This window comes from Gossypium arboreum, chromosome 5 (assembly GCF_025698485.1).
Source record: "Gossypium arboreum isolate Shixiya-1 chromosome 5, ASM2569848v2, whole genome shotgun sequence".
NCBI lineage: Eukaryota > Viridiplantae > Streptophyta > Magnoliopsida > Malvales > Malvaceae > Gossypium > Gossypium arboreum.
This window is the reverse complement of record NC_069074.1, coordinates 33,721,891-33,736,833: the sequence shown is the minus strand read 5'-3', so window position 1 is coordinate 33,736,833 and position 14,943 is coordinate 33,721,891. Positions and strand designations below refer to the sequence as shown.

The window sequence follows — 14,943 nt, the reverse complement described above, 5'->3', positions numbered from 1 at the left end:
TGGTGGTAGTACAATGACAGACACATCAGTGCCATGCGTGAAAGTGATGAGGATGACTTGGTGTAGCTTTTATCGGCGGAGAGAGAAGTGAGGATTCTGAGCTACGGAGAAGAGAAAGAACCCCAAAAAATATTTTAAATTAGTTATAGAGAAGTTTCTAAGTTAAAAAGTCAATAAAAAGTGTCAAAATGTCCTCACTCAATAGACTAATATGTTATCTCAGTGATTAATTAGTGAAAAACGAATTACTTCAATAAAAGTAACTAAATTAAAAAAATTGAAGTGATAAATATAAAATAAACTATATTTTAGAGTGAACTTAAGTGTATTTGATTTATTTTAATAGTGGAATGATATATAATTTATATAAGGTTTTTCCCAAAAGTTTATATTAGTGGATTGATTAAATCCTATATTTATAGTAAATCAAGAATAAGAGAAATGTCATATGTTTTAATTTAAATTTTAAGTAATATTATTTCAATCCTTGCTCTTATTGCATACAAAGAATGGAAAACATAATTTTATTTTATGAAATATTATATTTAAAAATCAAATAAATGATTTATTAGTGTATAAATTTAAATTCAAAAGGTGCAAGTTAGTATTGTTAGACAAAAGATACTTATTATTCAATTTAAGAATATTACATGTTTTAAAAATATGATATTAATTTAAAATATTATAAAGATTTAATAATATTAATACTATGTTTGGTTGGGGAATGGAATAACATTCTCCCTTATTCATTGAATGGTAAATCATTCATTTATTTGGTTGGATGTAATAATCATTCAATGGAATGATCATTACTTTCCTATTACTTGTCTTCGGTAATAGTTATTTTTGATATCACCAAAAATAGTTCTTTCATGCAACATTGAATAAAAAAAATAAAAATTCAAATTAGTCCTTTATAACTTCAACTTAGAAAATATACAAATAAAATATTTAATTTCAAAATATAATTTAAAATAAAATATTTTAATATAATTTAATATAAAAATAATTATATTAAAATATTATTAAATTATATCTTATTTTTATTAAATTATATTTAATAATAATTATACTAAATTATGATTAATTATTCAAGTACCTTATGTTATTACAACATCATTCCATTCAACCAAACACAAGAATACAATTACAGTTTTATTCCATCCCATTGATCAACTATTTGGTTGAATGATTGATTATAACTCTATTTCATTACATTTCTATTAAATTACAATTTTATTCCATTACAACGAACCAAATGTAGTATAACTCTTTATTCAATGCATGCATTTATCAAGATAAATACTCAAATTGAAAAATTAAAAATGAGAGCAAGTATTGGTGATCTATATTGGAATAGGCCTCAGAATTGATGAAATAATACAATCTTTAGTGACACCGGTAGATGTCCCAAATCCGTCGCCATGCTGGTATATGCATTGAGCAGTTCGAGCCATGTTCTTAGATAAATTCACAATAGCTCGAGAGAAACGATTATCCAAAATTTCTTCATTAATCTTCTTCCATGAATTGCTTATCAGTTCTTTTACATGATTTCGTGCTGTTTCTTCTGATACTCCTTTTTCAATCATATAAGTCTGCACTGCTTTCGGTATGTCCCCTCTCTCCATCTCAGCCTTCAAAATGAAACAAATTTAGCAAATCTAGAATTTAGTGACTGTAGCAAATTATGTATTACGAATGAAGCCATTACCTTGGAAGTACCTAGATCATCACTAAGTCGAGTAATCAGAGATGACCAATAAAATAATTGAGAATAATCCTTGAGACAATTTGGAAATTGATTAACAATGGAGTCTGCCTCCACAAAACAAAGAAGAACCAACCTTCCGAGACTTCCAATTGAAATCCATGCGTTTTCAATATATTCATCAAAAGTGGGGGTTTGACCTCCATAAAACCATCTGGCTTCTGTGATATGAGCTCTGCAAAGTATAGCCCACTGCAATTGGCAAATAACGATAAATCAGAGCCAATTCTACAAAATATTAATTCTCAGGCTCTCAATGTTACCTGTTCTTTGATGTAGGGCAGAACGTCGAGGCCATGGTCTTTCAAGGTCTGTTGGGCTAATTCATTAGTAAAGTCTGAAATGGCTAAGAACATTACTCTCATGTACTCCGGAAGTTCTTGGACGACCTTCACATCCCACCTATTGCAAATCCATATAATCAATAACCCAATTTTAGCTGCCATAAAAATATTATAAAAGAAAGACTATATATTACCCGGTGACTGCTTTGGTGAAACATTCGAGTTCTTCAAGTGATCCATATATATCATGGATGTCGTCAACTACAGTTGCTAGGCATGCATACTTAGTGAAGCAAATCCTGCATTTGGCATATTGGGCCTCAAAGCTCAAACCAGTAGCCCAAAAATATATTTCCATCAATCTATCTCGGCTGAAACTAAGCTTCTCCTTGAAATTCAATTCGCTCCACCACCTATTTTTCATCCAATGAATAAAAACCCAATTTCGAAAATAAAAACCATATATTAGAAGTAAATTGATCTTACTCTGCAAGTTGTTTCAGTTCTTGTTGGTAAACTGACTGGATAAGATTATAGTCTAACTTAGCCAGGTCAAGCAAAACTGAGCTGTTTGAATCATCCATGGCGTAGGAATCAATGAAGTTTCGTGCTTCAATCCTTTCCATCCTCCAATAAAGTGGAACTTCCAATGACCGCTGAACTTGCTTAGCCTCAACTTTCTCCAGTTTCCCTATTACATTCTTGAGATTTTCACTGCTAAAAGCCTCAGCTTCTTCAAGGATTTATTCGCCTTGTATTGCCATGGATGAAGCTTCATTCAATCTCAAAAGCCCTTCAACATCCCCACATAAGCTCCCCATGAACCTCCCATCATCACCTTTAAATTTCTCCAACACATCTGTTTAATTTTACCATAATAGTTAAAAAGAAAACTAGAAAAGGATAGAATTTGTTTGTAACGTCACCGTGCTTAATAAGCTAATAAAGTTGAAAGCATCCAGAAACAAACAAACCTGCGGTAATAGGATAGCAATCCTCTCGTAGGATCCGAAAATGCAATGCAACTGTGGAAAGATCATTGGAGACAAGATTTAGATCCGGATTCAATTGATTCAAAGCCTGTTGAATCTGTTCCTGAAAATGGTAGGCCACTCCAAGCCTCTTCATTGAATCTATTAGCTTCAACAAGGCAGCTGTGTCTTTCGTTGAGGCAAGCAATTTCCTAACCTTTTGTTTCAGATCCTCCAATTGTGTAGCATAGAGTTCGTACTGAAATTCAAAAGAAAAAGGGCTGTTACATGCAACATATATATAATAACATTTATCACAAGCCTAGCATGCAAAACAACTTACAGTGTATGGAGTGGTAAAGGATTGGATGGCGGTGGGATCCCAAATACTGGGATGATAGTTAGCGGATCGACGTTGCTCTTCATTCAAGGATTGGGATGTTGGTGCCATTGAGAAATAAGTTTGAGAGTTGCTTATTTCTTCAATATATTGTAAGTTTTGAATTGCTATGGAGCTTATCTGAACTTGGATGTCCTTATATAGAGTTGTGGACGGTCAAGATATTTATCAAATTTAAGTTAAATAATATCTTCCAATAATGTCTAATAATAAATGCATCTAATAATACTAACAGTATATTGGATGTCATGCATGCAAGTGTCGTTGGCTCATAAATATATTCACGTCAAAATTAATCTAGCTGAAAGCTAGCCACTTGTATTTTAAAATTAGGTTTGTTTATAAATTGGACTAATAGAGTAGGCAAAGTTTTATCAGTTTCGTCTTATTTAAATCCAACTCAACCTGTCCTCATTAAACCCAAATTGGTGGGCGTCACATGGCGGCTATCTGTTCAATTCTAGCCACCTTTGAACGTACATTGGATTTTAGTCTAAGACAAATAAATAATTACGTTGGCATGCAATAAATAGTATAAATTTAGTACTTAAAATTAAAAAAAATTAATTACATCTAAATTTATTAAATTATTAGTAAGTTTTTGTTATGGTCATTTAATTTTAAAAAATTATAAATTAATTTTTAATTATTTAAAAGTTTTCACTTAAGTTATTGAACTATTCAAATTTTTATTCAAGTTCTTGGGTTATTAAGTGTTTTTCTTTTAAAAAAAAGTTCGGCTAGTGAACTCTAGCCGACGATTCGATGATTGATATGATAGATCAATATTCATCAATGAGTAAAAAAAAATACCTTAGCTCTAAGTTGATTTGATGATCAGAGTCAAATATTAGAGAAGAAAATTATTTGGATTTTGGTTTACAGGTTTTTGACTTTCAATGTTGTTTAATGAAAAAAATTGAATTGTAAAAGAGAAGGGAAAAGAGAGTTTTCAATTAGTGCAGGTGGTGTGAGTAGAGTGCAATATAGCAAAGATTTTAAAAGCCTAGTGACTTAAATGAAAACTTTTAAATAGGTCAGTGGCCATTTAATAATTTTTTGTAGTTGAGTGACCCAAACGTAAACTTACTAATAGTTTAGTTACCTTAATTGTAGTTTACTCCAAAATGGAGTAAAGTGGATTAAAAAACATAAAAAGAAATTAAATTTGGAGTCCAAATACAATCAATCTTTTCCGTGATAGCCTCACGTGTCTATAAAATTTTTTACAGAGAGACATATGCTATACACATATAAAAGCACTCAAACACCTATAACAACATTTAAGATTTAGATCATATTTAATTTTTTAAGAATTTTCAATTAAAAGCTATAAGATTTATATTTACCTATATTTTTTTTCCAAACCTTCCTATTTTTCAAGCGATCTTTTCGGCTTGGATAGGTGGACCGGCCCATGGTTAGGTCTAATCCTAGTGGACCACAAAATGAAATTGATTTCTTTTAGGCTTTATATTTTTAAAAAATTGATGTAAAAAATCAACAATTTTTTGGTTGAAATGGTGAAATTAATAAAATGAACATTATGATATTTTAGTTCAAATTTTATAAAATATAATTTTTAAAATTATATAAAATATAAAAGGACAAAATTATTTTTAAAATATTGTCATATTAGCATGATGTGGATTGTCAAACCAACATTGTTAAAAATTAATGTTTTAGTAATCATTTTCGTTAAAAAATATTGAATTTTTGAAAGGTTAATGACAAAAATTAGCTTTAAAAGAATAAATTGATAAAAATTATAAATATTAAAAACTAAATTTATTATTATGCCTTTTATTTAAATCCTAATAACTTTATTAGATTGAAAAATATCTTTAGTACTGATGCAAACTCTTAAATCTTTTTTTTTAAATATAAGCTAGATTAAATAATAACAAAAAACAAAAATAAAGCCCACTCCAGTCCGTTAGCATAAACAACAATCACATAATAAAATAAAATAAAGAAAAGACAACAAAAATAAATAAACTAATCCAACCTGAATGAGATGTCATGTTCTAGAAGCCTCTAAATCAACTTAATTAACAATAGCTTTTGGAGAAAAAACTTTTTGCATTATTCACATTCCATGTACATTCTCCAATGAAAACTTCCCGTTCCATTTCTCATCGGTGTCGCCTCAGATCTGAATCACTTTCCCAACCCTGATCATTCTTCGTTGCCGCTATTCCGAAGTCAGGCACTCCATTTCGCAGGTACATTTGTTCTCCCCTCTTTAACCCTTTATTTGCTAAAGAATGAGCTAGTTCATTTGCCTCCCTCAACACATTTGAATCTAAGGGTGAGTTTGGATGGGCGGTGAGTTTACCTGCAGTTAGTGTAAAAACAGCGGTGGCGGTGAGATTAAATACTGTAGCGTGAGACAAAAAATAAGCTAAACGCACCGCACCACACCCAATCGCCCATCCAAACTAAGCCTAAATTTTTGAAAAAATTCACCTAATGTTTTGCATCCTTAATTAATGTAGGCTCCAATTTCGAATCTATTCACCTCACCGTTTTGGACTTTCTTGACCACTAATAGTGTGTCCCCTTCTATCATCACCGTCGTTAAACCCAAATCCTTGCCTAGTGTAACCACCTACACACATGCAATGGCCTCTGTCGCAAACATTGAAAGTATATCCTTATTTATCACTATCTTCGATCTCAAAATCTCTCTATTTGAATCTCGTAACACTATTCCCAAACAAGACCTGTTTTCTCTATTATTAAATGTAACATCAAAGTTTATTTTGAAAACTGATGAATCCAATGGTCACCATCTTTCGCTGGCTCGACTCCTAACTAGTAACTTCTTCTCCAACTCATCTAATTCTCGAATATAGCTTTTAATGAAGTCTGTTATACTGACCCTGATCTTTTTTGTCCCTCATGCACCCATTTATTCCTCTCGATCCAAATTTCCCATGAAGTACAAACCAAGGTTCAACACTAATCATTGGGTTTATACGCCAGAAAACAGGTAATCCACTCCATATATTCTAGATTTAACAGTTCCTGTGACCATACAAACTATAATTTGTCCTAGATCTCCTTTGTTATAGGAGAGTCCTGGAAAACATGTTCCCTAGTTTCCAATTTCATTTTATATCTTGGGAAAATTTCTTTTGCAACTAATTTTTTGTATTGTAAATTAGCTAGGATAGGTAGGAAATTCACACCAGTTCTCCAAACTGTAATTTTAATCTTAGAGGGTCTGTAAAATTCCATATTTTCATTTTGATTATAATTTAGCATGAGATTAGAATACCTTGTAATAGAAGTTTATATCCACCCCTCACCAAATACTCCCTGGATGTCTCCCTTCGCCACACTATATAATCATCATACGGGAATCTTGCCAACGAAATACACAGAATTCTTTTTACATCACTGTCATAGAAGGTATATGTAATTGTCTTCTTTCCATTTCCTATTTTCTGCATCAATTAAATCTACAACCAACCTGATATTCGAATCATTGACTCCCTGCTGTATCTTAAACCTCAGAGCTACTAGCACTCATGCAGCCTCCACTGGGATTTCCTTTACTGTCCAAACCCACCAGCAAAGCTTAGCTTGTAGAAGGCCCTTAGTAGCCCTTACACTCTTCCAAGTATAGGAAGGTATATTCCTTAATTCAGCTCTTAGAAAATCTGAATTTGGATAGTACTTAACTTTTAATGTTAGAGCTAACAACGAATTTGGATTGTTTATTAACTTTCACCCATGCTTAACAAATTAGGTTAAATTGAATTTTGTTAAACAACGGAAACCAAAGCCCTCATTTTCCTTTAATTCGCATAGCCACCTCCACTCAAACCAATGGATCCTATGCTTACCTTGTCCTTTTTGCCATTAGAAATTTTCCATTATCCGCCCCATTCCTACATAAAGAGATTTAGGCAATAAAAAGCAAGTCATTGCATAAATGGGTATTGCCTGTAACACAACTTTTATGAAAATCTCCTTACCCCCTTACGACAACTGGCTCGTGCTCCAACTATTGATCTTCGATTTAATGCGATCTTTTAACCATTGAAATGCCAATCACTTCTGACTTACTATATTCAGCAAGCCCAAATATTTTTTAGGATTAACAGAACATCGAACTCCCATTCCCTACAAAACTAAATTCCTTACACCTTCGGAGGTATTTGAGCTAAAAAACACAATGGATTTTTCATAGTTGATACATTATCCTGAGCACACTTCATAATCCTTTAAAATATTTTTAAGGATATAAGTTGCCCTCTCTATAGCCTGCCCAAATAAAATAAAATTGTCTGCAAACATGAGATGAGAAATCTGTGGACCCCTTCGACTTACTTTCGCCCCTCTCAGCATACCCTCCTCTATTGTCATTCTTGTAACACCCCTTACCCGTACCCGAGACTGGGATCAAGTATGAGGCATTACCAGACATGTACTCAAACATTTTCGGGAAATATGGGTTATAAAATTTCCTTCCATTTTGAACCCAATCAAACAACATCTTAGTGTCCCTATTATGGGCCTACGGGGCCAAAAACATATATTGAGAAAGGTCCGAGACTAAACCAAAGACCTGAGAAAATTCTTGAAAATTTTTTTTAAGTTAAGCGTCATATGCTTGTGTAGAGGCAATGCACACGCCCGAGTGCTTTGGGACACGCCCGTGTCCCCTACCCGTGTGGAATTAATTGAATATATTTTCTATTTTGAACCTACAGGGTTTTCACACGGCCAAACACACCCCCATGTCCCTAGCCCGTGTCCTTCACACGGCCTAGACACACCTGTGTGGTCGCCCGTGTCTGAAAACTCGAGCATTCTGTTTATGACTTCAACATGCATTTAGGGGCACACGGCCAAGACACATACCCGTGTCCTAGGTCGTGCCCTCCATACGGTTGAGACACATGGCCGTGTCTATACCCGTGTGTTTACTACCATGCATTCTGACTTAATATTTTTAGGCACAGGGGACACACGGCCATTTCACACGCCTATGGGGCGGTCTGTGTGTCACACACAGCCTAGACACACGTCCGTGTGTCGACCCGTGTGGACCTTTTTAGGCTATTTTTCAAGCCTTAGGTTACCCTCTAATAATCATATCCACTTATAGTTTTTAATAACACTTAACATGGTCTAATTATACTCTTAAATGACCTTAATATACCTCATTGCATGTAAACCTAATCTCATCAGTTTTTATACATGCTAGGTTGTCCCCTTTATCTTAAGGATTTCCATGACTTGTGACTCAATTAAGATTGGCTCGTTATCTTAACTCATTGCCAAAATTTTGGCCTAACCACCCCTTGTGATTTGGTCATGCTACATATGACTAATTGTAATACATCATATTTAATCATCACAAGAACATTGGAACATAACATGCACAATTTGGTAGGTCATAACCTATACCAACATGAGCCAATTTCCATGGCCATATACAAGTGAATATGTATACTTTTATAAGCCTTCATATTGCCTAATCAAATGACACATATAACAAAATAACAAAAGGCCTATACATGACACTGAACAAAATAAGAGTATCTATATACCAAAGCTAGACAAGATGATAGTGTGTTGACTCTCCAACCGTCTCCCAATCTTCGTGAGTCCACCAGCTCTGTAAGACAGGGAAAAGAGAGGGGTAAGCATTTACATGCTTAGTAAGCCCTTATAACTGGAAAGTAAACTTACCGATTAATTAACATGCATCCATATTAGGCAATAAAACCAACAAGCATGAAATAGTTTCCCTATCACATGCACTCAATCAACAAGTTAGTATCACAACAATGCACCATGTAATTTGTCTTAGATGAGCTCATCATTCAACATTTTCATTTTTATATCTCATGTTAATCCCGTTGAGTTTCTCGAAAGTCTCGTTGGATTATTCAATTACTGTCAAGTCATAAGAGCGATCATTTCAAGTATGCACTCTCGCTAACCTCACATCATACGACGGGATTACTAGTATAGGTTAAATCCCTTGCAGCGATAAACACCCGTAATGAGCTCGGATCTGAATTACCAGTCCAGGCTAAATTCAGACCCTAGTCGGATTACCTGTCTGGGCTAAATCCACAGTGCACACATATTCTTCGAGAGGCTCAATCACTCAAGGAACACCCTTCCGGGCTAGATCTTTCCTATATTTGAGATAAACGGATTACCCGTCCGGGATAAATCTTTTTCTACAACACATGCAGGATCACAAGTCATGTAAGCCATGGTTTATCCATTGAATTTCCCTTTTTAACTTCAATCGAGACATTTATTATCATTTTATTATATTATTAACATACTTCATGGATTTTCATGCCATCATTATAACCAATTATCATACATTCATAACACATGTAACTAGGCATATTAATACTTTACTTAAAGTTATTCTAACTTACCTGGTATTCATTTCCGTTTTGCGTCTCGATTATTTCGAAACCTTTCGTTTTCCTCGATTGACTTACGGAATTTGTTCCTCGAGGTCTATAACAATAAAATGAATCATTAATACCTCATATTATTCTTTTCGAGTCTAAATTTCACCCCTAAACAAAATGACCGTTTTGCCCCTAACCTTTCATATTATTTACGATTTAGCCTTTAGGCTCGTATGATGAAATGCATGAATTTTCTACATTATCCAACCTAGCAGAATTTTTTCCTCTTATGGCAGCCCATATTTTTCCATTATTTTACATTTCTACCACATATTTTACACCTTTTACAAAAAGATCCTTTTAGGAGTTTTTCATGAAAATCACCTAGCAAAAGATGTTTAACACACATCCAACTTTCATATTCCTCCATAAATTATCAAAGAGTAAACATGTAACACATGGGTCACTTTACATACATGAACCCTAACTCAAAATATGGGTAGAAATGGAGAGAGTAAGTTATCGGGATTTTAAAAATACGAAGAACATTAAAAACGGGGCTTGGGAGCACTTACTATTGAGCTTGAAAAGTGAAAAAACCCTAGGTATGGTGGCTCTCAAATTTTGGCAGCAAGGTAGAGAAGATGAGCTGAGTTTTGGTTTATTTTCCCATTTTATTTCATTAATTAGCCAAATGACCAAAATGCCCTTAAGCCCTTTCTTTCAAATTTTATTCATACAATGCCCATTTTTGTCCAAAAACTTAGAAATTGGGAAAATTTCTCTTTAAAGACTTCTAATTAATAATCTCAAGCAATTTCATATAAAATTTTTTTAGAATCTAAGTTTTGCACTTTATTCAATTTGGTCCATAATTTCCAATTGGACACCTTACTCATAGAATTTCTTCATGAAACTTTAACACATACATATACTCATATTCTAAACCTCATAATAATCATAAAATAAATATTTCAAAATCAAATTTGTGGTCCCAAAATCACTGTTCCGACTAGGCTTATTTTGGGATGTTACAGATCACATTAGTGTCGAGAGCCCTTCATTACATATCAAGAAAAGAAAATGGCTTAACGAATCTCCTTATTGTAAACTCCTCTTAGGCCTAAACACCTCTCCTGTTGCGCCATTCAAGATAATAGAATAAGAGATAGTGCTAATACACTGCATAATAAATTGACTCCATAACTCAGCAAAGCCCATTCTACACGACCGTAAGCTTTACTCATGCCCAATTTGATGCCATTAAACATTTCCTACATGTTCTTTTTTGCTTAAATGTGTGTAGAATTTCATAAGCAATGAGCACATTATCTATGATCAAACGACCCAGAACAAATGCACTTTGGGCTTTGTCTACACAACAATCTAAAACTTTCTAAGATCGATTAGTAACTATCTTCGAAATCATTTTATATAACACCATTCAAAGGCTTATTGGTCTAAAATTCATTAAATTCATCGGATGCCTTATCTTTGGTATTAACACAATGTTGGTGAGTTTTAGAGATTACAAAGACTTACCTTCATTCAAAATTTCCAAGCAAAAGGACCTAACATCTCACCCAACGATGTGCTTAAATTTTTGAAAAAGAGAGCCAAAAAATAATTTGCCCACAACGCTTTTGTTGGAACCATACCTTTTAATGCTACATAAACCTCTTCCCCAATATATCTATCCAAAAACATCTAGTTCATGTTATATGTTATACACTTATTCACACCAAATAAAACATGGTCCATGTCGCCATTGCCCCTTGTAGAGAATATATTGTTAAAATAGTTACGAGTTATCATCTCTATCTCTCTTTCATCTATAGTTACCTTCTCATTATCATTTTGCAAACCACATATTTGGTTCATTCACTAATGTTGGGATGCAAAATTTTGAAAGAAAGCAATGTTTTTATCCCAAATCATCAACCAATTGGCCCGTGTCCTTTGTTCCCAGTATATCTCCTCCATCTCCATCTAGGGGTGAGCAAAACTTGATTTGACTAAAAAAAATTGAAAAACATTTCAAATTTCAAGTTAAACGAATCGAGTTATTCGAGTCAACTCAAACTTTTTTTTTTAATTTCAAGTTCAAATAGAGTTTGGTTTTTGAATTTGAATAGCTTGAATAATTTGAATAAACTGAATACCAAATTATAATATTTTACATTTTTACCCCAAAATCCCAAACCTCTGGACTTTCCCTTCAAAACTTTTACTCCCTCCCACTTTCCCCCCATAACTTTTATTCCCCTCTCATCCCACCCCTCCTACCCCAAACCCAATTTCCCTCCAAAATTTTACTCTCCCAGTTACTTTCCCCCAAAAAAATTACTCCATTAACCCCAAAACTTTTTATTTCCCCCCTAAATTTTTACTTCTTAACCTTTACCCCTAAATAAAAAATTAAAATCACCCAAAAAATACCTAAACCTAAATAGTAATAATTTTATTTAAATTTACTATTTATATTATTAACTTAAATTTCACATTTTGTGTAATAGGCCGTTTTATGCGATATTAGAACAGTGGTTTCGGGACCGCGAATTCGACAAGTAAATTAATATTATATTATTTATTTAGTACCTACGAGATTTTATTGAGGTCGTAATTAAAATTTCATTGAGAAATTTTGATGTTTGCATGATTAATTAGGTGAAAAGGACTAAATCGTAAAAAAGATAAAAGTTGAGTTCTATTTTTTAAAAGGGTTAAATGACTATGGAAATGAAAGTAAATTGACTTAAATGGTAATTATACCATTCATAAGGTTAGTGGACAATTATGAACATAGTTTAAGTGAATTTAATGTTAATGTCAAAGGTTAATTTAGTAATTTGATAAATAAAGTAAAATTAAAACAAAGTAAAGATGGTATTATCTTTCTAACTGGTTTCTCTCACTGAAATATTTAAGAAAAACACCATTTTTGTGCTTTGAAGATTCGGCTAAGTCTAGCTCATGCATGTTGGTGTTTTAAGGTTAGTTTTTAATGATTTTTATGTTTTCATGATTGTTGTAGCTTAATCTAACTAGCCTGGGGTTCAATTTGTAAAAATATTAAAGGTTAAGGGACTTTCCATGAATGTTTTTGAATAGCTTGTGATGCTAAATGATAGATTATCAACCTTTGTTGAAAAATAAACAAGTTTTGGTAAAGTGATTTGTGGATGAAAATGGCATTTAGGGACTAATTTGTTAAATGTATAAATTCTAGGGTTTTATTGTGAAATGTTAATAAATATGAGTATTTTCAAGGTCCCTTGTATGTTTAGTTGACATTGAATTTGATTAAAATGGTTAGATTTAAAGTTATAAGCTTAAGGACTAAATTATGAAAAGTTAAAATGTTAGGGGCAAAATGGTAATTATGCATAAATGTGAATTATGGATTGAATTGAATTTTTGAGGTTAATTGAAGAACTTAATTGAATATAATTATCTATTTAGATCAAGATAAACCACGTACGTACCTAGATCGGGGAAAAGCAAAATTCTCGGAATAGCTCGATTTCGTTTCTACGCCCTAGTCGTCGAGGTAAGTTTGTATGAACGATTATCATGTTAATGTTATTTACATTGATTGTTATTATTTTATTTATATTTCAAATGGATCGATATATGAACATATCAATGCTATGACGAATTGACGAATAATGAGTATCGTTTGAACTTCAAGAAATAATACGATACAAATGGCATGTCATTAGAGATTTCATGTTTCAAGTGCTGTTCTTGAATGTCCTACCGATGGTTGAGGTCTTGCATTTGTTGTGGATACTATACAGCTCATGTGAGTAGCATCGTGTAATTTACATTTCGACTCACAGCTCGTGTGAGCAATTATATAAAGGAAAGGTTATATGTAAAGGCACACTTCGCGTGAGCTTCCTAGGTATCCAATATAGTTCTAAATGGTAAAAATGAAAGTAAATTTAGGTATGTAATTGGATTGATTCATGACTTTATGAATGAAAGTATGAAATATTTGACGTTGTATATAGGGTTGATTTCATATTATCATGGAAAATCTACCAACTTGTTAGTTGCTGATGTTGGATAGGCATTGCTAAGCTTATGGCATTGGTGTGAAATGCATTTTAAACTTTGTAATGTATTATTGAAATGGTAAGTTATTCTTTAAGTTCATACGCGCTTACTAAGTATTCATTACTTACGTAGTTGTTTTTCCTTGTTTTATAGATCGTCAAAAGCTTGATTTGGTTGGAAGCTTGTCAGAGATCTATCACACTATCCAGAAGTATTTTTAGTATTTTTGAGCATTTTGACCAATGATTATAATGGCATGAATAGGATAGTTTAAAATGATGTTTTGATGAACATGTAAATGGTAATTTGGTATGGTTGTGCCTTGATGTTTTTGAATGGTTGTTGGACTCATCATGCTTGTTTAAGTAAGTTCTTATGGTCACTTTCATGTACTTGTATATAAGGCTCCTTTTATGGTATGTATGAATAGTTTGAATTAGTCATTGATGGAATGTTTTAGTATTTATTTGGTTTAGGTTGATTTGCATGAAAAGTAGCACTATTGGCATGTTTTGGGTAAGTAAATGAATAGGTTGTCATGTATGAATTGGTACATTATGGACATGTTTTGATAGATGATGTCTTGATATATTGTGGTGCCTTTGAATGACATATTCGTTAGTGGAACTAGGGTCTTGAAATGCCATTTTGATGCGTGTTTTGATGATCTACAAGTCTCTTTAAAGTGTGTTTATTTGAGTTGAATGATTGTGCATAAAATGGTTTGGAAATAGCTTGATTTTAGGTTAATTTGGATCCACACGGCCTGAGACACGGCCATATGACTTAGTCATGTGAGAAAAATGTCCTGGCGAGACGTCCGTGTGTCATTTGGTGATTTCTTAAGTTGCAAGTCAGTGAGTTACACGGCCTAACACATGGGCAAGTGCGGCAATTTTGAGAGTTACACGGCCGTGTGACCCACTCAGAGAGTTACATGGGTGAGGAACGGGCTGGGAAATGGCCGTGTGTCCCTAGTTCGATTGTTACACGGCCTGGCCACACGGCCATGTGATCCCTGTTTCTAAAACTTTGTGACCTTTTCTTAGACTTTTTA

At 33.2% G+C, this 14,943-nt stretch overlaps 1 protein-coding gene and 1 long non-coding RNA gene across 2 annotated transcripts; one reads left to right on the top strand and one right to left on the bottom strand.

The window, feature by feature from the left end:
* Window positions 1–1,100: 1,100 nt before the first annotated feature.
* LOC108452615 (probable terpene synthase 9) lies at window positions 1,101–3,531 on the bottom strand. The gene is given in 7 exon segments (XM_017750416.2): window positions 1,101–1,637; window positions 1,715–1,963; window positions 2,035–2,173; window positions 2,250–2,468; window positions 2,542–2,914; window positions 3,030–3,285; window positions 3,370–3,531. Coding segments are annotated over 7 exon segments (1,635 nt in total). The 5' UTR covers window positions 3,478–3,531; the 3' UTR covers window positions 1,101–1,346.
* A 2,582-nt stretch (window positions 3,532–6,113) lies between these two features.
* Window positions 6,114–14,338, top strand: LOC108452709 (uncharacterized). Its single transcript, XR_001866431.2, has 3 exons — window positions 6,114–6,421; window positions 13,287–13,374; window positions 14,040–14,338. It is a non-coding gene; the product is annotated as an uncharacterized LOC108452709 (long non-coding RNA).
* Window positions 14,339–14,943: the final 605 nt, after the last annotated feature.